Source organism: Mauremys mutica, chromosome 6 (assembly GCF_020497125.1).
Source record: "Mauremys mutica isolate MM-2020 ecotype Southern chromosome 6, ASM2049712v1, whole genome shotgun sequence".
Classification (NCBI taxonomy): Eukaryota; Metazoa; Chordata; order Testudines; family Geoemydidae; genus Mauremys; species Mauremys mutica.
Window position 1 is genome coordinate 92469257 of NC_059077.1, and position 21263 is coordinate 92490519.

Consider the following 21263-nt stretch of genomic DNA (forward strand, 5'->3'; position numbering starts at 1 on the left):
CTTCATCCAGATCATTAATGAAGATGTTGAACAAAAATGGCCCCAGGACTGACTCCTGGGCACTCTGCTTGATATCAGCTGCCAACTAGACATCGAGCGCGTTGATCACTATCCATTGAGCCTGATAATCTAGCCATCTTTCTATCCACCTTATAGTCCATTCATCCAGTCCATAGTTCTTTAACTTGCTGGGAGACCATATCGAAAGCTTTGCTAAAGTTAAGGTATATCACATCCACTGCTTTCCCCATATCCAGTTATCTAATCACAGAAGGCAATCAGGTTGGTCAGGCATAACTTGCCCTTGGTAAATCCATGTTGACTGTTCCCAATCATCTTCCTCTCCAAGTGTAATATGTTGAACAAAATTTTAGTGCTCTATGTTGAGGAACAGCAGGTCAATGTTTATGATTAAATACCAACAAGCACCACTTTTGGCTTCGTTACCAATCCATACAAATAAGATATTAGGGGAAACTTTTCTCCATCTATTTCTAAACAGAAATGTATATATTGCAACATTAAATACTACATATTATAAGAAATTTAGGCAAGAGTGCCTAAAATGTCAAGTCTGTACTACTCACCAAAGCCCACTCCCCTCATCCACAAAAAAAAAAAAGTTTCAAAACCTTTCAGAACTTTAGATAATTGCTACTAGATGGAGGTCAAACATGATACGTACAAAAAAAACAAAACAAAAAATAGGTTTTAGTGAAACAGGGTTTGTTTTTAAAATCTTCAAGTAAATATAAGAAAGCATTCAGGAAATCATCATGTACCAAATGATTAAAATGTACAGTTTTAATAAACAGAACATTTGTTATTTAAAAAAGTGAGATCTAGATTAAAAAGACAATGAATGACAAGAAAAGTAGTCTACAAAGTTCAACCTACTTATCAGTATCTTTGGCTCCCTCTGCAAGGGATTGCTTCCACTTTCAGCAATAGACTCACTACCAATAAAAAGAACTATTATTTATTGCTTTGTCGTCATACTCTTAATATTCTAGACAGCAAGGCTAAGCATTTCAAAATCAAAAAGTTTCTTACAAAGTGGGAACTGTGTCTGATCCTCACAAGGTCTTCTATATTATATGCATTAGCTCTCACCTTTCCTCCCTAGTCAAAACCAACGGTCTTGCTGGTAGAGGCTTTACTGCATTTCTGATTACTTCAATATACAGAAAGTGAAGTAATCAGAGAGATTTGTACTAATATCTGAATAAAAATGGGGGGAAAAACACCAATCCAAAACAAAAAGGCTTTGTACTATCCTGTTTTGGAAAAATACTGTGTCATCCACCATACAGAACAAGTGTCCAGGCTGCAGTCAAGGGGCTCTCTGCAGGAACTTCAGACTGAATGAGGAAACAGGAATACTTCTCCCCCCACGCCCCAGTTTGTGGAGGGATCCACTTCACAACTCCCCCAAACTGCTTGAGCACAGAAAACCAGTACAGAAAGCGCTTTCACCATCCCAAACCAGTGTATCCATTTCCCACTCCCTTCTGCAACACCAGTGCCCCTGTTCTGCTGGGTCTAGGTCCTTCATAATTATGGAGAAAAGGTATTTGACCCAAGTTTTGAATATATCTATGTACTACCACTTTTTCCTACATATTTCTGATATATTAAGTAACATTCTACTCTAATTTCAAACACCTGCTCATAACCTAAGACTGATAATGTCCTACATATTTTATAGGACATTTCAGCCAAAGGATCCTAAAGCACTTTATAAATAAGATATATGTACACAGAAGTTACTCCATCCACCACTCAAGTTAACAATCTCTGGAGTGGAATACAAACTCTGCTTAACACTTGCTAACAAGTAATTGTTTAGCATATGAATTGAAGTGAAGCATACTACATTCAGTTGAAGCTATAAATAGAAAAATTAGGCAAACAGAACATAATTGTCCAAATTCAACTTAAAGGAGATACCTAGGTAGAGTTGGCTGGAAATAGATTTCCCACAAGAATTCCCTTTCAAAAAATTTTCCCCTATAGAAATTCTAGTTTCACAAGGGACTCGTCAAAAATATAGGAAAGTTCCCCTCCCTCCCCCCACTCCACACTCATGTGTTCTCACTGGAAAAAGTCAGGAGATTTCCTCCCCCCTCCCCCAAAGTGTTTCACTTCAAAGAGCAAAAATGTTACTTTCAGGCACAAACTGTTACTGTGTTCCAACTTTTGCCAGTTGGAAAACAAGTCCAAACACAGGAAAAAATCCCACAAATTTGAACTTTTGTGTGAAGATTTCGGGTGAGGGGGTATCCCTTCAGAAAACAGAGTCAGAATGAACACTTTCTGCAAAATGTTTGTTTGATGAAAACTTTGATTAAAATACATCAATCCTTTGTCAGATCGACACCTAGGTTAGTGCTACTATTCTTGCATTAAAAAAATAAACATTGCAGTCTTTAAAATTACTATTGTTAATTCCTCACATTTACATTGTATATTAAAGATTACAATGCCTTTGTCTTATCTAGCAGGTCTCATTCATAGATCTCAAACACACTTTACACAGGCAGCAAATATTGTTATCCCTATGGTACATGTGAGGATCTAAGGCCACTAAGAGTGGAAGTGACTTAATGGAAGTCAGCCAAGTGAGTGTTCTATTCCCAAGTTTTAGTGCAATGTCCTATCCACTGCATGACACCTTCAACTACCCTATTCATCCCTTAAACCACAGATGTATATGCCCACACCTTAGCTATGCCATGAGCTATCTGACAGATGCACTCTGTCACTCGCTGGTGTTGAAAGTAAGTGAGAGATTGCATCAGAAGATTCCAATGGAGGACCAAAGAAACTGCTCAGAATTTAAAATGATTTGTTCCCCACCGAAATAAAAATACTTTATGTGCTTATATTTTTTTCTCATTGATATTTTCTTTTCATCTTAATGCTACTTTATATAGCCTGGGGGAAGACATCTTTTCATATTACTTAAGTTTCAGTTCAAAAGAGATCACCTTTAAAGAAAGATCTTACATCAAAAGTGAGTGGTTGTACAGTTATTTAGCTTCTCTATTGTAAAACTAACCCACTCAAAAACCCACAATGGGTTAAAATAACTACACAATACATAGGAAACACCTATTATGGACACTGACTTTAGTTATAAGTGGTGCAGCTAGCCCCTTATGACCGGAGTTTAATAAAATAGGATGAAATCCTAGCCCCACTAAGTTAACGGCAAAATGACAAGACTCCCATTGATTTCCATAAGAACATAAGAAAGGCCGTACCGGGTCAGACCAAAGGTCCATCCAGCCCAGTATCTGTCTACCGACAGTGGCCAATGCCAGGTGCCCCTGAGGGAGTGAACCTAACAGGCAATGATCAAGTGATCTCTCTCCTGCCATCCATCTCCATCCTCTGACGAACAGAGGCTAGGGACACCATTCTTACCCATCCTGGCTAATAGCCATTTATGGACTTAGCCACCATGAATTTATCCAGTCCCCTTTTAAACATTGTTATAGTCCTAGCCTTCACAACCTCCTCAGGTAAGGAGTTCCACAAGTTGACTGTGCGCTGCGTGAAGAAGAACTTCCTTTTATTTGTTTTAAACCTGCTGCCTATTAATTTCATTTGGTGACCCCTAGTTCTTGTATTATGGGAATAAGTAAATAACTTTTCCTTATCCACTTTCTCAACATCACTCATGATTTTATATACCTCTATCATGTCCCCCCTTAGTCTTCTCTTTTCCAAACTGAAGAGTCCTAGCCTCTTTAATCTTTCCTCATATGGGACCCTCTCTAAACCCCTAATCATTTTAGTTGCTCTTTTCTGAACCTTTTCTAGTGCTAGAATATCTTTTTTGAGGTGAGGAGACCACGTCTGTACACAGTATTCGAGATGTGGGCGTACCATGGATTTATATAAGGGCAATAATATATTCTCAGTCTTATTCTCTATCCCCTTTTTAATGATTCCTAACATCCTGTTTGCTTTTTTGACCGCCTCTGCACACTGCGTGGACATCTTCAGAGAACTATCCACGATAACTCCAAGATCTTTTTCCTGACTCGTAGCTAAATTAGCCCCCATCATGTTGTATGTATAGTTGGGGTTATTTTTTCCAATGTGCATTACTTTACATTTATCCACATTACATTTCATTTGCCATTTTGTTGCCCAATCACTTAGTTTTGTGAGATCTTTTTGAAGTTCTTCACAATCTGCTTTGGTCTTAACTATCTTGAGAAGTTTAGTATCATCTGCAAACTTTGCCACCTCACTGTTTACCCCTTTCTCCAGATCATTTATGAATAAATTGAATAGGATTGGTCCTAGGACTGACCCTTGGGGAACACCACTAGTTACCCCTCTCCGTTCTGAGAATTTACCATTAATTCCTACCCTTTGTTCCCTGTCCTTTAACCAGTTCTCAATCCATGAAAGGACCTTCCCTTTTATCCCATGACAGCTTAATTTACGCAAGAGCCTTTGGTGAGGGACCTTGTCAAAGGCTTTCTGGAAATCTAAGTACACTATGTCCACCGGATCCCCCTTGTCCACATGTTTGTTGACCCCTTCAAAGAATTCTAATAGATTAGTAAGACATGATTTCCCTTTACAGAAACCATGTTGACTATTGCTCAACAGTTTGTTTTTCAATGTGTCTGACAATTTAGGATAGGATCAAGATTTCATCTATAGCTAATTAAAGAAGGATGGAGAGAGGAAAAAGATAGTTAAAGTTTCCTACATTTAAGCTGTGGCCTTTCCATTACATTCTTCAAATCCCACCCATACATTTAGTATTCTATACCAACATTGACTGCATTTTGTCATCTCTACTACAGTCAGTTTTGATTACAATATTGAGTTTAGTTTAAATCATACTGCTTGGGTTTTTCAGTGGTCTATGCATTAGGAAAGTTTTTCCCACCTCAATGCCCCACTCCCCCCAAATCAGCACTGACCCATTCACTCTTCCTTATAATCTAAACACCAACATAAATATAGGCCAAACCAAAAAACACCAAACCTTGACAAAGTTCCACTGACACAAAAAAAAAAAAAACAAAAAAAAAGAAGATTACAAGCTGCTATCCAAAGGGAAAAGACTAATAAAATTAAAGCTTAGGTACAGAATTACTAATTGTTACTTTTTACGTCCCATGATTTGAGGCTTCATACTTCGTCAGTGAACTCTACAGTCATACAACCAAGACACTGGTTAGAAACTTCAGACACAGTTAAAATGCAGCCAGCTGTAACAAGATGTCTGAATCTAAGTTTAGGCAGACACTTGAGAGCTTCAACTCTATTTAGGCATTATGCAATACTTGTATGAAGAAAACTGGAGCGATAATATCCATAATACCTATCAATGCTTTGCTTGTCATCATCCTTGTCACGAGAAAAAAAAATCCAGGCTCTATGTGATCAGCAAAGATAGAAAAATACACAGCATGATTTAACACCTATAACCAAGAATCACAGTCATGCAAGTCACCTTGACTGACTGGTGAAGAGACTCTACAGTAGCATGGTTGAAAGTTGACTTTAATATGCTGGACTTTGAAATCTCTCAATAAGGGGACAATAACCCTTGTATGGGCAACAAAGATTTTTGTTATTTTCTCCAGGCAAGGCTCCAGTCCAAACACTTAGTGGACCTGTTGATGCAACTTCACCCTGATATGATAAGGCAGTTTAACACCTGGGACTACATAACCAGGTCAAGTGGGTGATCGTTCCCACTGAACAGCCCCAATTTGTAGAGATGCACAATTTTTTTTCCATCCCCCTCTGTAACCAACATAAGGAAGCCTACCTAACTGGGCTTTCTAGAATATTTAGATGTGATATTGTGCAACACACACCAAAAAAAGAAATCCACAAAAAAGCCAACAACTTCTATTTTCTCTATTTTTAATCAATCTTGTTTTTAAGATACTCTGATGTGGGTACCTTCACTTAGATGGCCCTAAAGAGATATGAATTCAACTTTGAGGAAGGGTGCCAAGAGATAAGGTGTTACTGGAGCCTAACCGCCACCCCACTTATGGTCTTCGGTACAAGGGGCATGGTCAGCAGTGTCCTCTCCCATTAAGGTATGTTACAAGAAGGATGAAGCAAGCTAACACAGGGAAGAAGCTTAAAAAAAAACAAGAGGAGGAGTTAGACTTGGCTGGGCATGACAAAGGGTTATACTGAAATGATGACAAAGGCGGCGGACCTTAAAGGGTACCAAGGTTGTTCCAGAACAAAGAATGAGAGGGATACGCAAGGCCATCTCAGTAGAGAATGCATACTTGACAACTGATACAAGAGCAAAGAAATTCACATAAAAGTATCTTCTACACTACTGACCTAAGCAAAACTATACAAGTGATCTGTACCATGAGGCTGCATATTCTGAAAAGTAGAGTTACTTTAAAATACGTTGTGGCAGAGAGATGGAGGTTGTTGGGGGGGGGGGAGGGGGAAAGCATGTTGTGGGGAGGCTGGGGATGGAGTCATGTCTGGAGATTCTAATGCTTAAGAAACAGAGGCTTAAAAAAAACTGGAAAGAGAAATAGTTCTGAGAGAGGGTTTGTTGTCAAAAAGGTACTAGTTGAACTCAAGCCTGCAGGCCTAACCCATCTAAGTGGCAATGCTAGCCTATGTACTATAGAGCATTACTGAAAGTAATCAATTTCTAAAATTTTAAGATAATAGAATTGGCTATTGTTGTAACCTCATCTGTAATTTTATTTAAGACGTTTCAATGTGACATTGAAGCCTAAATAAACCCAAGTCAGGCAACAGCCTACACTGTAAGTAAGATTTTAAAAACAGATCTAATGTATATACTGAAGACATCTTTCAGACAAGCTTCTAAAGAAAATAACCCCTCCTCCTCAAGAATGAATGACAACTTTTATTTTAGGCAAATATTCTTCTACATAAACTATTCTGGAGCTATATGAAACTGCAGTTACAAGTAACATGCATGATCTAAAAAGAGCAGACAGGTATAAGCACTTATATGTCCCCAGCAGCATGGCATAGATTTTGGGGGGGGGGGGGTTGTTGATAAAAAATTTTCTAGATAGAGTCTATTGTTGCTGGAAGGTGGGAAGTGAAGTCAATCAACTCAGACAGTAAGTGTATTATGCTGCTGAGTTATTCTCTTTCAGCTATTTCCAGCAAAAAGATATGGAATGCTTAACATTAAAGATACTGTACTATAGACCTATCATCATGTCTCAGAAGCTTCAGCACAAGTTTAATGAGTGGTTTTCCTCCATGTCTCAGCCTTAGAGCAGGCAATAAAGGAATTGGAAAATATATCTTGTAAAATGTCTAAAACTTAGCTATAATTGGCTTTTCCTGTAGCATAATTAGAAAGTCAATGATTGGGTCTTTTAAGCTTTGGCTGCACCTGTAGATAAATAGAAGTGTAACAAAAACAAAATAAAAACAAAAAGCTTACCAATGTTGGGAGCATTTTCTATGAGTGCTACTCATGAACAGTGAACTCAGAATTCCAGAACAAAGTTTTTACTCAGTAAGTAGGCAGCAGTTGATGGGTGTGGCAGATGTCATCTTGCTCCCCTGTCACTGATACCCAATGGAACCTTCTCTCTTCTTAAGAGAGTGTTAGCGGCATGTTTTGACATTTCTGGGCAAATAGCCAAGACACCTTCCATTAGAATAAAAACAGAGAACTATTTATTCTTAGGAGTGTACCCATGACAAACACTTCAAGCAATGTAATGTACAAGTGGTTAATGGAAGCATTCCTCCTTTTGCCAATATTTCTTGATGTAAAATAGGATGCCAAAGCTGTACTCCTTACCTATACTGGTTACTAGATATTTGAAATGACCACCTTAAAGATTGTGGAAATCAATCAAAATGGGTTCATTATTTATATGGTGCAAGTGAGGAGGCCAGGGCAAATACCACACATCTAAAAAGGTGTTTGGGCTGAACAGTAGGTTTAGTGTAGAAAACTAATATTTAGCATTTAAGGCAGCAGTCTGAGTTAAAGCTTTTCCTTTACATTAAATATTGTCAGGATTGAGGCTTCTCATGCTTGCAACAGAATGTATAGTATATTTCCCTTCCAAATTACCTCAGCCTGAACCATTTAACCCTTTAAAAAAAAATCTACATAAAATGTGCTCTCCATTATTTGTTCCTCCAGCGGTGTAACTATACATATGAATAGTAGCATGTAGGACCATAAAAACCCCTTAGTAAGTAGCAGATTACTGATAAAGTTTTAGAGTTGAATCTCCACTGCTTTGCACCCATAGTCTTTTTTACACCAAATCAGAATATTAGAATTACACCCTTGTTGGACAAATATAATGACAACACAAGAGCCAAGGCAGTTGAGAACAAAGTCAGAGATGAGAGGAGAAGTTTTGAAATATAGATGAGCTCAAGTCAAAGTTCCAGTCTGATAAGGGATCCGAACTTTGAGAAAAATACAGGATTTTGGTTTGTGCCCCCGTTTAAAGAAACAAAAACCCAAACAGCTCTAGTTCAATGTATCTAAAATAACAGAAAAAGAACAAAACACGTATTGACTAATATGTTCCCAAAACAATGGAGAACATAACCTTCTACAGACTGTGTTTAGAGCAAGTAAGAGTAGGGTAACATTCTCAAATAGATTTTCTGAGATTATATGCTAATATTCAGATAGAGTATCACATAATAGGGAGATGTGTTGTAAAAACAGCCACTGATGTGCCCTGTTTGTTTTGTGGTTAGCAATAAACAAAGATTTATAGAATCAGTCTCACATTTACTGTCATTTCCCTCCCCACAGTTTCTGGAGCTGAAACTATGGTGTGCATGTATTACCTTGGAAGTAGAAAGTAAAGCCACTTTAATACCATTTTAAGAGAAGAGACGAGGAGGGGGAAATTGGTAATTTCCTCTTGTTATTGTGCATAAATTAGCTAACACTGTACTATGGTTTCAACCTGTGTGATGACATTTTGTTTGTAACTTAAATTTAATTCAAAGAATCAATCTTAGTTATAAGACAAATATATTGTAAAATTTGTAGAAGGCAGAATTTAAACAAGACTTCAAAATATTTTGTTCTGAAAAATTGATATTAGAATATTTCTCTTGTGAAAAAAATAGTTTGAGGCAGTACCACAATTTCACCTTAACCCCCACCCCCAGGTTAGAATTTTAATCTCTCTTTTCTCCATAGATGAGAATACTATTGCTTCTCCACATATCTTCTGGTTGTCATAGCACTCCTCCTACCATAGGTCTTTTCACCCTTATGTTCTTCCCCATAGATATTCAACCTGTGGATATTTTCCTTGCAACTTGACAACTAACAAATCTGCACATACATTTGAAATAAATCGCTCTTACTCTGTCAAATCAAATATACAACCTGAGAACTGAAGCAACAGGTTTTTGCCAAGAACATATGGTATTTTTCCTAAGCAAAGGAAGACAGCAATGGTATGCAAAGTAAAATGAGAGCGCAAACTTGTAACAACCCAGAGAGATGTATACGTTCCCCTCAATTTTCTTGTGCATTTTGTCAAGAAAATTAACATCTGATATATACTTTCAAATACGTGTATATTCATAAATATATGTCTGTCAATCTACCTTACGAATTCCTAATGCAACCTCCCAGTGTTATTAAGCAAGAAATAAAAGCTTAAAAAACAAAACAAAAACACTATTTGTATTAAAGTCTTGTATTTGGGAAAAAGTTAATATTTAAAATAATGTATCTGGTTAATGCAGTTTTCCCTTTTATGGTTCAACAGTTCATATATTCATAATGCATTGCTTCTAAAGAGAATTTAAAATTATTTTAGAAGGACAAACTTTCAGAAGCGTGTTAATGGGCTGTCAGAAGAAAAACCATCACAAAAGGAGGGATGCTGCGATGGTCCTTGCAGCAGTTACAGAACATTATGAAATCGAAAGTCTACGTGTAATGTGAAAACGCCAGTAGGTAAGAGATGCATAGTTTATGGCGGTTCTATTTGATTATTCAGATATCTATAAATTCGTTCCATCATCAATAAAACCAGGGCAAGCATTTTGACTCTTTAAAAATGACAACCCCCCCCCCCACACACACACACACAGTTATTCGGGCTGGTACAAGCAACAGGAGGTTTCCTTGCCCCTCTCTCTAGTCAGAGTCAGAACATAATACATTTTTTCCCTAAGATGCAACAGTTTTCTTCCTTATCAATTGGTGGAGGTATCTGGTCATTTCAACAATCCAGCGATCGAGACACTGCCCTAGGCACGGCCGATATTAATATTCGGAAAGCTTGTGTTGCAACAAGTGAGAGGAGGGAGTGGAGTTTACACCCACGAGATGGGGTTTCACAGGGTGGCTAGGAGCACGGGCCGCCAGGTTTCCGCGGATGCACACGGGAAGGTTCACAAGCCACTGGGTTTAGCCATTACAAGAGTCAAACCACAACGTTCCCTGTACAACACACGGGAGTCCCGTCCCCCCCAGTGGGAGTGAGACGCGCTCCCTCGCCGGCTTTCCCACCCATGGCTGCGGCGAGCCAGGACCCAGCACTCATGTGAGCAGCTCTCCAGCCCGAGGCCGGGTAACTAGACGGGCGCCACGCCTCAGCAGCTTTGCCCTAGTCCGCTCCCACCCCGCAGAGAGGCTGCTAGCTGTGCCGAGGGGAGCCCCGCCAGCATGTGCTCTGCGGGGGAGAATTCCCGGCGCGGGGCCCCAACAAGTCCAGGGGCTTTGAGACGAACAGGGAAGGAGCCTCGCGCACTTACCGGCGCCTGCTGGGAGGCGAGCCCGGCCCGCTTGGTGGAACCCTGCCTCGAGCTTAACCTCTTCCAGGACTCAGCAAACCTCCCCCGGCTGGCGCTCCTGCTCCGTCTCCTGCCCGCTTCCGCCGGCTGCTCCGAGCAGCCTTTCTCCACCTCACTCGGGCTCTTCCACTTCTTCCCCATCTTCGAGTCAAGTTTGCTCTCCCGCCGCGGCGCGGCTGGGCCGGGGCGCCGCCCTCCCCCTGGCGGGCGCGGCTGGGCGCGCTCTTTCCGCGGCCGCCCTCGCCCGCTCCGCGCGCCTTTCCCGGGACGCTCCCCTGGAGGCGCGGAGCTGCAGCTCCCGGGCACCGCGGCGGCGGCGGGGTCTGCAGCAGGGGCCGGGCCGGGGCTGGAAGAGCCGTGCCCCGCTCGGCGTCCCTGTCGCACGCCAGCTACCACAGCAGCACAGGTTGCGCTGGTAATTACGTTGCCAAGAGACCGGGGGTAGCAGCTGGCTCAGAACAAGCGGCTCTTCTCTCCTTCTTCGCTCCCCTCGTCCAATTCTTCCCCAGCTTGAGGCAGGGGAGGAGATAACGGGACCAAGCAGCCCTGCCCCCCTTACCTGCCACCTCTAGGTCACGTTGTTCTACTAGGCGAAGGAGCAAAGTGCAGCTAATAGGGACCAGCCCAGGGCCACAAAACTTGACACTCTCCTAGCACCTTCCCCTATCCCGAAAAGAGAAAAGCTCCACCTTGCCTTGGTCTTTCCCAAGAGGGTAGGTGGTGCCAACCACAGGAAAAACTGCCAGAGTCTTCCTCACCTTTCCTGGCACTAATTTACCGGGATGCACCCCCCCACCGTGGGCAAAAACAGCCTCCTTGCACGGGTTTGGTGAGAGGTGGCGGCAGGTGAAACTCATCACATGAATTGCAGGTTGATTGTTGCAGCAGCAGCATCCGTTAAGACACCTGCGGGATTCTTTGCCCCCCGGAACCAGTGAGTTTGTTTGGTTTTAATAATCTTGATCCCCTGGGGGCGAAGAGCAATGAAGAAGCTGCTGTAGATTAACCTGCTAAATTTGATCTGAAGCCACTGTGATGTTAAAGGGCAAGTTTCATTCTAAATAAGCAAGAGCGGAGAGGAGACAATTAAGCCGTTATATATTTTACAACCTAGTGTATTGAAGTTGCAATCTAGGAACCAGGGAATTAAGCATACAACCCATGCAAGCAAGGACACATATTGGGGGGAATTAAGGGGGAGGTAAATTGCCTTTCCCTGTTGGAACATGTCCATTGTGTTTAGGCTGTACACACCCCATACGACATAAAATCATCTACGGTTTGGGATACAGCCACTGCGAGTGGAGTTATTAATGGAGCTGAAGAGTTCTTGTATCCTTCCCTTTACAAAATAGTATTTTGCAATAATAAAGTGGCTCGCATCCTAAAATCTGGAACAATTAGTGCACTGTAATGACCTTGTCTCTGAATTAAAATTTAGAATACTGATTGAGGTCCTTCAAAGATGCCTTAAAGTGCAGCATAATAAATCTATGTGTTTGAGCACACATTCATGTAGTACTGTTTCATGGACAAAAAGGGAACATTTTAAAAGAATCCCTTGATGACCCACTTATACCTTGTCATCCTAGACTTGAATAACAAGAGTGTCAAGGAGTACTTAGGAGACCATTAAATCCTTGATTTTCACTTACCAGTTAACCCTCCTTACAGAAATTACTGAGGAAATGTTTGAATGGAAAGTATTTTATTATACTTGTGCATATTGCTCATCTAAATAAAATATCTAAACCAAATCAGATCCATTCTATATAGCCTGATGCAACATTATTCCCATTTATGCCCAGGTAATTTGATTCATGAAAGTGGAGAGTTGCTGCACAGCATGTTTAATACCATGATAATATTAGGAAGGTTGGGTCAGCAAATGCAAAACAATGCTAATATCTCCATTAAATGGAGATTGGGAGCTAATGGTTAAATACTTTTTATGAGCTTAGGAAGCCTAATGCCCTCTGTTATACAATCTGATCAAGTTGGTTTCAAAAAGTGAAAGATACCAAGTAGATAATTTGAGGGGACATTTCTCTTCTCAGGAGCTGCAAATATTCCAAGATTTATTTACCTAGCAATTGGTATATTTCTTCTTGAGTAGCTTCAGTGACTCTCTAGTGAAATGCATCAGCACTCAAATCAGTAGGGTTAGCCAATTTAGAGATGTCATAATAAGCAAATACATAATCTTATATGCTTGCAATAAGCATACATAATATTGTAAAAAGGTAAAAGATAAAATAGTAATTTAAAAGACAGGTCTACACTTCATCTCCTGTGATGTTTCCTCTGCCTCCTGAACCTTTGGCCATAGCTATTAGAAAGCAAATTACCAAAATCAGGGAATATAGTTGGCCACTGGAAAATCTAAAACCTTCTTATATGTGAATGTGAATGATTTGTATTCATATTAATTCATAAGTGAATTTGTCTATTCTATCCTAACCATCTTAGAACCCACAAAGAAATGTGGGACTGTCTCTGGTCACAAGGTTAAGCAAGACAGAAAACTACTGCTCAAGATAGGATTGAAGGAAGCTGGCATCCTCTCTCTCTCTCTCTGTCTCTTTTGTGGGGAGGAGGAGGTGGAATAAGAGTCTATGACAAGATTTATGGATACAGAAGTACTTCAATAACCAGAACTCTAAAAATAACAGAAAATAACCTATCTTGTAAGTCAGTCCTTCAGTGCTTGAAAGAGCAAATGAGGTTCTTTCACCAGTTTTGTTACCCAGACAGACAGACATTTATTCAGTGAAGTGTAGCTTGGTTTAAGAGAGGGTGAATGTTCTGACTTGGAGTAGTGGCACTGACAGGCTGACTTACAAGATGGGGACATATTTTGTAGTCTTTGGCATAAAGATTAAAATCAAAACTCCAAGCTACAAAAGAATTGAAGTAAGGCTGTGAGTTTGTCACGGAAGTCATGGATTCCATGACTTTCTGTGACTTTTGCAGTGGCCAGTGCAGCTGGCCCAGGGGCCACCTGAGAAGCTCGGGTGGGCCAGAAGCGGCTGGGCCAGCTGCACTAGCTGTTGCTAGGGCAGTCATGGGCCACCATGTCCCTCCCTCCCCAGCAGCATCAAGAGTTTGGGTACATGGGGCAGGGAGGAGGGCTCTGGGCAGCGCTTACCTTGGGAGGCTCCCTGGAAGTGGTGACATCCCCTTCCCTCAGCTCCCTCCACCTGCGGGCACTGCCTCCTCCCAGCAGCTCCCATTGGCCACGGTTCCGAGCCAATGGGAGCTGCAGAGCCAGCGCTTGGGGCAGGGGCCATGCATGGAGCTAAGAGTTGAGGGAGGGACATGTCACCACTTCTGGGAAGCTGCAAGGTGTTGGGTAGGGAGCCTGCCAGCCCTATTAACCACCCCAGCACCAGTGGGGGTCCCGTGTTGCCGCCTGCCTCCCCCAGCACCAGCAGGGGTCCCAGGCTGCTCCCCCCCCAACCACCCGCAGTGCCCCCCCTGAGCACCCATGGCATCCCCGAGCCGCCACCCCCTGCGGCACCTCCTGGGCCACCCCCCACGAGCACCCGTGGCACCTCTTGACCCCCCAAGATTTAGTCAAGGGTAATTATAGTACAAGTAATCGAAAGGTCACGGGCCACAAATTTTTGTTTACAGCTCATGACCTGTCCGTGACTTTTATTAAAAATACCCATGACTAAAATGTAGCCTTAACCATAAGCCAAGTAGAATTTATCTTTCATTGTGTATGTAATATGTGGAGTGAGTCATAAGGATAATGGCATCAGAAGGTAAAATTTTGTGAATGGCTAAAGTCTAATTTATATATACTGGTACATACAAATACTTAAGCTGGTGTTGGTTTCTCTTCAGATCTTATTAAGGATGCGAAATCAAGCACTAAAAATAAAATACCAAAATTGTCTTTATGACCATAATTCAGCTCCCTTGTGTATTTGTATTATGGTACTGTCTTCAATTACATAACCACATTCTATTTTTTCCACAGGACCTCTGCTTCATTCAGTGTATGGAACAGTGTTTACTGTGAAATGGAGAGTAAGGAGGGCTGATTCAGGTCCCTTCTTTAATCAGGGGGCTGAGGCTTGGCTTAATACTAAGGATTGTGAAGATATAAAATTATTAACATAATTCAGCAGGAAAGCAGAGTTGAGAACCTACGGTCTTGCTGGATCCCAGCCCAGTGCATCTTCCCCTAGATCAGGAGCAGGATACATTTTTTTTTCTATATGACTGCTTCAGAATGATGTAAGAGACTCATTAGGACTGAGAAGGATGTGCCGTGGAGAGAGAAGTTAAGAGAGTTTAACAAGCTCTATTGCACATGCGCAAACAGTGGTTTTCTAAAGCTCGTAATTTAGCAAAATTAGGATGAATTTTCAGAGGGATAACAAAAGCCACCTCTCTCGCCACTGAACTGTCTGACACATTTCAAGTTTTGCTGAAAACCCTTAAGGAGTTAGAACTCTTAAAAAATTGGAAACATTGGTTAAGAGTGTTAAAACTACCTAGTTTTCACTTTGCTCATTGTCAGAAAGTGCTGCATAATTTTTTGCTAAAACTTAAAAAAGAAACATTAAAACAGAGGGCAAGATCATATCTACACAATTTCAGCTCAATTAAAATTTAGCAAAGATATAAGTAATAGAAAATAATGGGTTATAATGGGAATTGTTAGACAACCATAATATTTGGGATCTTTTATTTAATTGATATTGTCTTGTCTTTTTCTCCCCCTGCATATACCTTTTAGATAAAGCTACTAGATTATGTAAATGAATAACATCCCTGTCAAAAATCAACTGTATGGCCTCTGTTGCACTGTCATTCAATCAGACTAGAACCTTTTATTCCCAAACAAAATTATTAAGGTTGGAGTTAAGGTTGTAAATAGGTATCATTAACAAAGGAAAATGTAATAAAATGCTGTGGTTTGTTTTTTTATTTTGAAAATAATTGAGTGCCAGGACATTGAAAGTTAAGATTACACTTTAAAAAATCTCAATGTATATTATAGCAGCCTCAAGGTACAATAGACAACCTCACCTTTGCTCTTATATTCTTCCTCATATCCTCCAAAATCAGTCTTTAAATTGTAAGCTCTTTGGAGCATAGATAGACCATTATTTATTATATGGTTTGTACAATAGGGCCAACTTGGTTGTAGTCTTAAGATACAATACAAGTGTTAAATAATAACATCTACATACAATTCATTTTCAGCATTTGCAATGTGAACCACATATACATTCTAGACTGTAATATATTCAATTTATGATTTTTATAGGCATCACTGTGACAGAATATATAGAATATGTCTTGTAGTAAGAGGGTCAACACTCTTCTCCTGAGCAGAGGAAAGACCACATCTGCATGCCCTAAGTGCAGGAATTGTCAAGAAATCTGTCCATGAAAGACATATGGTTACATTGGGCTGCAGCAAGTTAGATAATTACCTCAGCACATTGTTAACCTGATTCTCCTCTACCACTAATCTAAACTCTTTACTCAGTCCCCTCTCTCATTCCAGCTATTTCTTCATTCCATACTCACTTCATTTATTATTGTCTCCTCTCCTGTACTCACTTTCACCCTGCCAGAATGGGGGAGGGAGGGGAGAGAAAGAAAGAACGAGTGGTGAAGAGGACACCAAACAGGCATCAAGTAGTGGTTGGGCCCACTTCCTCCAGGGAACAGCAGTTACATTATATTCACACAAGTTACATATACTCCATGTTAGTTAGGAAGACTTTGGAACTCTTAGTTTAAATCTCCAACCGTCAGAAGGTTTGTTGTGACCGGGTTATATTACAACAGTCAGTTACAATTCAAGACTCACTACACTGTTGTTTCCATACCTGCCTGTGTTTCTCCTAATCTGCAACAACCACTACTCCCTTTATCACAAGTTATCCTCTGTTTCACATTTCCTTGCCAGGAGAGTACACGAATACCTAAACTCCTGTAGTTCAGGTACACATAAATACCAATCCAATTCCCAGTTCATCATCCTCATAATACTTGATTATAGAATCAATAACAAAGCTTGGTGGAGTTTTATAGTACCGGTACTTCAAACTTACCCTACACATCTCTTTCTTTGTAGGTTCTGTTTCTCCATTGTCTATCCAGTGTATATGACTACACAAGATGCAAAGCAGTGGAGAAACAAGCACGTTCTGTCTGTCACACACTGTCACATAAACAAATAGCAAGGGCCTAGAGTGCTGGAAATGGCACCATTACTAAAAGTGTATAATTAGCTAAAAGAGTCTGGAAGCTGGTGAATTTTAGCTTAACTTGGTATGCATTTCTGAGTTTCTGACTCAATACCAAACCTACTTTGAGGCTCAGGACTGATATTCCCATTAACTGTACTGCCTGTAAATCTCTTCTCTTTTTCCACCAAGAAGCTTTCAAAATGAATTGATTTTTGCAGTGTTGCCAGAAACAGTGGACAGATGTAATATGCACACTTAAACGTACTTGAGAAAAAATTACTCTGTTAAAAGAGAAACAACTGAATTTTTTATTTCCTCCCTTCATCGATGAAAGGTTGCCATAAGTGTGCTGAAGATTTTCCATAGTTTTATCATAAATCTTCTCTTTCAAGGCCTTAATCTCACTGCCATCATTCTTCCATTTGAGGAAGATTAGCTGCTATTCCCTAAGCATATGAGAGCTTTTCTTAGTTGCCAGATGTGCCACTGTTCACTGATCCAAAAGACTGAATACAATCTCTCCCCAACACTTCCAATCACTTCTTGCCTGGAAAGCAAGGGACTGGAAATCAAAGTCAAGTCTGTCATGAAGCTATTAGGATAGCCTTAGATTTTTGATTGTCTTGAAAACCATCACAATGGTTAGCTCAGTCAGAGGACACAGAAAAAGAACCAGTTAATAGACAGTACAATAAAAAAAGGTTCAGAAAATTGTGCACTCTGAATTAGATACACTGGTCATTCTGAATAAATGAGAATTTATCAAAATTATGGTATCTAAGTTACAGCAACTGTGTCCTATGCTAAGCACAATCTTACAGTATTTCTAATGATACTGGGTGGTAAATATTGACTTTTTTAAACAAACAGTGAAAAAAATATAACAGCTTTTCTTGTAATATTACCAAGTGGAGAAAGGCCTCTTCTATGATAGTACTATAAGGTTTTAAGTTAATGTCTAGTTTTCCTTGATTGCTTTCATAATATGTATAGATATATATAATTATTATTTTTTTAAATACAACACTAGGTAGATGAAAGATAATGGATCACCACAGTAATCTCTGGTGTAATCATTAACATCAGTGAAACTACATCAGAGATAAATTTGGCCTTATATAAAACTTTGTCACCATCTATCAAAATGCTTCTCTACTAATGTCAAAGGCATCAGTGCTACACCTGTGACTCTTATTATGTGGAAGTCTTTGCATTCACTGAAAATTGCTTACATGTCACTGTTACTAAAACATCACATTTTTCATGGTCATTGAACAGTGAAGTGAAAGGTATTTACTATTCTTTTATATGAAAGCACAAAGAGTTAAATTCACAAGAGGGACTTACACACAGCATTTTCAATGCCTAATTTTTAGGCATCCTGCTGCCTAGTGTATCCAAAGCCCCCAAGCTAGGCTCCCTATACAATGCATGGGAAGAGTTGCGGCACCTAAGAATGTAATCCACAAAAGCCACCAAACTGATCAGGGAGCTGCCTAAACTAGCTAATATGCAATTCTGAGGAGAAGGGTGGGTCCTATGCCATGCCTCTCAAAGGGACTTCAATGCCTAAGTTGGGGGTGGAGGGAGGCACCATCCTCTTCTTGGAATTCACAGTTGTGCACCCTCTCCTGTGGTAAGAACATCAAAATGGCCATACTGAGTCAGACCAAAGGTCCATCTAGCCCAAGATCCTGTCTTTGAACAATGGCCAATGCCAGGTGCCCCAGACAGAATGAACAGAACAGCTAATCATCAAGTGATCCATCTCATGTCACCCATTCCCAGCTTCTGGTAAACAGAGGCTAGGGACACCATCCCTGCCCATCCTGGCTAATAACCATTGATGGACCCATCCTTCATGAATTTATCTAGTTCTTTTTTGAACCCTGTTAAAATCTTGACCTTCACAACATCCTCTGGCAAAGAGTTCCACAGATTGACTGTGCATTGTGTGAATAAATACTTCCTTTTGTTTGTTTTAAACCTGCTGCCTATTACTTTTATATGGTGCCCCCTAGTTTTTGTGTTATGAGGAGTAAATTACACTTCCTTATTTACTTTCTCCACACCAGTCATGATTTTATAGACCTCAATCATATCCCCCCTTAGTCATCTCTTTTCCAAGCTGAAAAGTCCCAGTTTTACTAATCTCTCCTCATACGGAAGCTGTTCCATACCCCTAATCATTTTTATTGCCCCTTTCTGAACCTTTTCCAGTTCCAATATATCTTTTTTGAGATGAGGTGACCAGATCTGCATGAAGTATTCAAGATGTGGGCGTATCATGGGTTTATATAGAGGCAATATGATATTTTCTGTCTTATCTATTCCTACGCCCAACATTCTGTTCACTTTTTTGACTGCCGCTGCACATTGAGTGGATGTTTTCAGAGAACTATACACAATGACTCCAAGATCTCTTTCTTGAGTGGTAACAGCTAATTTAGACCCCATCATTTTATATGTATAGTTGGAATTATTTTTTCCAGTGTGCATTACTTTGCATTTATCAACATTAAATTTCATCTGCCATTTTGTTGCCCAGTTAGGTGCCTTTGCCCTTTCTCATGAGAGCTGAGGAGGAAAATACACCCCCTTATAACTTTTAACTCAATGGTTAGAGCACTCATTAAGACATGGGAGACCTGGATTCAATTCCTTCCTCTGCTTAATGTGGAGAAAGGACTTGAGTGCACCATCTCCTAGGAGGTGTCCAAACCTCTGGGCTATGGGATATTCTGGAGTAGGGTGTTCTCAGTGTCTCCTGTTGGAGCTGTTCCACTGTATCTAAAAATTTTAATATGCATTTGAGCTGGGGGACTTGACCTTGGGTTGCTCACATCACAGGGGGAGTGTGCTAACCATTGGGCAATAGAGTCACTCTCACTATCTGGCCCAATTACTATTTAATTATTTGTACACAGTGGCATAGTTTCAGCAGGACAGACTGAGAAATTCATTCCACAGAATTTCCTGTAACCTAGTGATTTAGGACCCTCTCTTAGCATGGGGGAAATCCAAGTTCAAATCCCTGCCACAAATCAGATAGAGAGGGAAATTAAACCCGAGTCTGCTACATCCTGGGCTAAAAGTTATAAGAAGGGAGGGAGGCACCACCACTTCCTTCCCCATTGTTTTGTGTGGGACCCAATCAAGTAGGCAGTCACAGAAGCCACCTACCAAATTGGGCCCTGCAGGGAAGATAGGTGGGGAATGTATAGTTTGAGGAGGCCGCTGGGGCTTAGATGTGAGTTAGGTGCCTAGAGTGAGGCAGTTGTGCGCATGCTCATTAGCACATTTTTAGGGATCATGGGGACTTTATCAACAGAAATTTAGGTACCTACAGATTTAGGTGGCAGCTGAGTGGTGGTTTTGAGGATCTAAATTTTGGATATATGCATCTGAAGTGGCAGTTAGGCACCTAAATCCCTTTGTGGATCACCCCTAGATTTGTATGTGAAAAATATACATTTAATGAAGTGGCTAAAGTATATCAGTGATTCAATGCTTACATCTAATAGGAAGTAATGTATAAGCAAGGCTTTGGAAAAACATTACATTTTCTCTTTGCAAAAGGTTATAATTTGCACATTTAAGCCATTATTTTTTTCTGACATCTTTATGGTTTTGCTTTCCTAAAAGAGTAGCTGAGATTTAGGATGATTATGACCTGTCACTACATTGGCCATAGTCATGGTGACCATGGTCTTCCCCTTTTTCCTTTCTATGAGTATGTGGATCATAATTAATACAATAATCAAAATACAAAGATTCTATTAGATACATTCATAGTATGCTGAAAAATATATACGTATGCAAAAATAGCACATTTTGTTTTTCTATTCATGCAATTTCTATGATCCTAATTCAGGAACGTATCCCCATTAAAACAGGATGTTTAAACATATATGTAAGTCCTACACATTCAGTAAGCATGTTCTTAAATGTTGTCGTGAATTGGGTCCTCCCATTATTAAAAATATGCACTTTATCTAGCTTTATAGTAAAATAATACACACCTCATAATTATTTCTTACTATAAATATATTACCTGATTAATTATTCACAACACGGGTAAATATTTCCTTTGCCATAGTAGTGTTTATATTAAATATAAATATTCACAGACTGTTCAAACGCCAGCATTTTTGAAGACTGTTGATGTGACTGAATCAGTCTGATTTTGAGTGAGTTTCTTAACAGACCCATATACTCCACAGAACAAAA

At 40.1% G+C, this 21263-nt stretch overlaps 1 protein-coding gene across 1 annotated transcript in view; it reads right to left on the reverse strand.

Annotated features, from left to right (window-relative positions):
* Positions 1 to 11726, reverse strand: part of TRPM3 (transient receptor potential cation channel subfamily M member 3) — a 599168-nt gene extending 587442 nt beyond the window's left edge. Inside the window, exon 1 of the mRNA XM_045021627.1 lies at positions 10774 to 11726. Within this exon, the coding sequence (XP_044877562.1) occupies positions 10774 to 10953 (180 nt within the window). The 5' untranslated portion in view covers positions 10954 to 11726. The remainder of the gene's footprint in view (positions 1 to 10773) is intronic.
* Positions 11727 to 21263: the final 9537 nt, after the last annotated feature.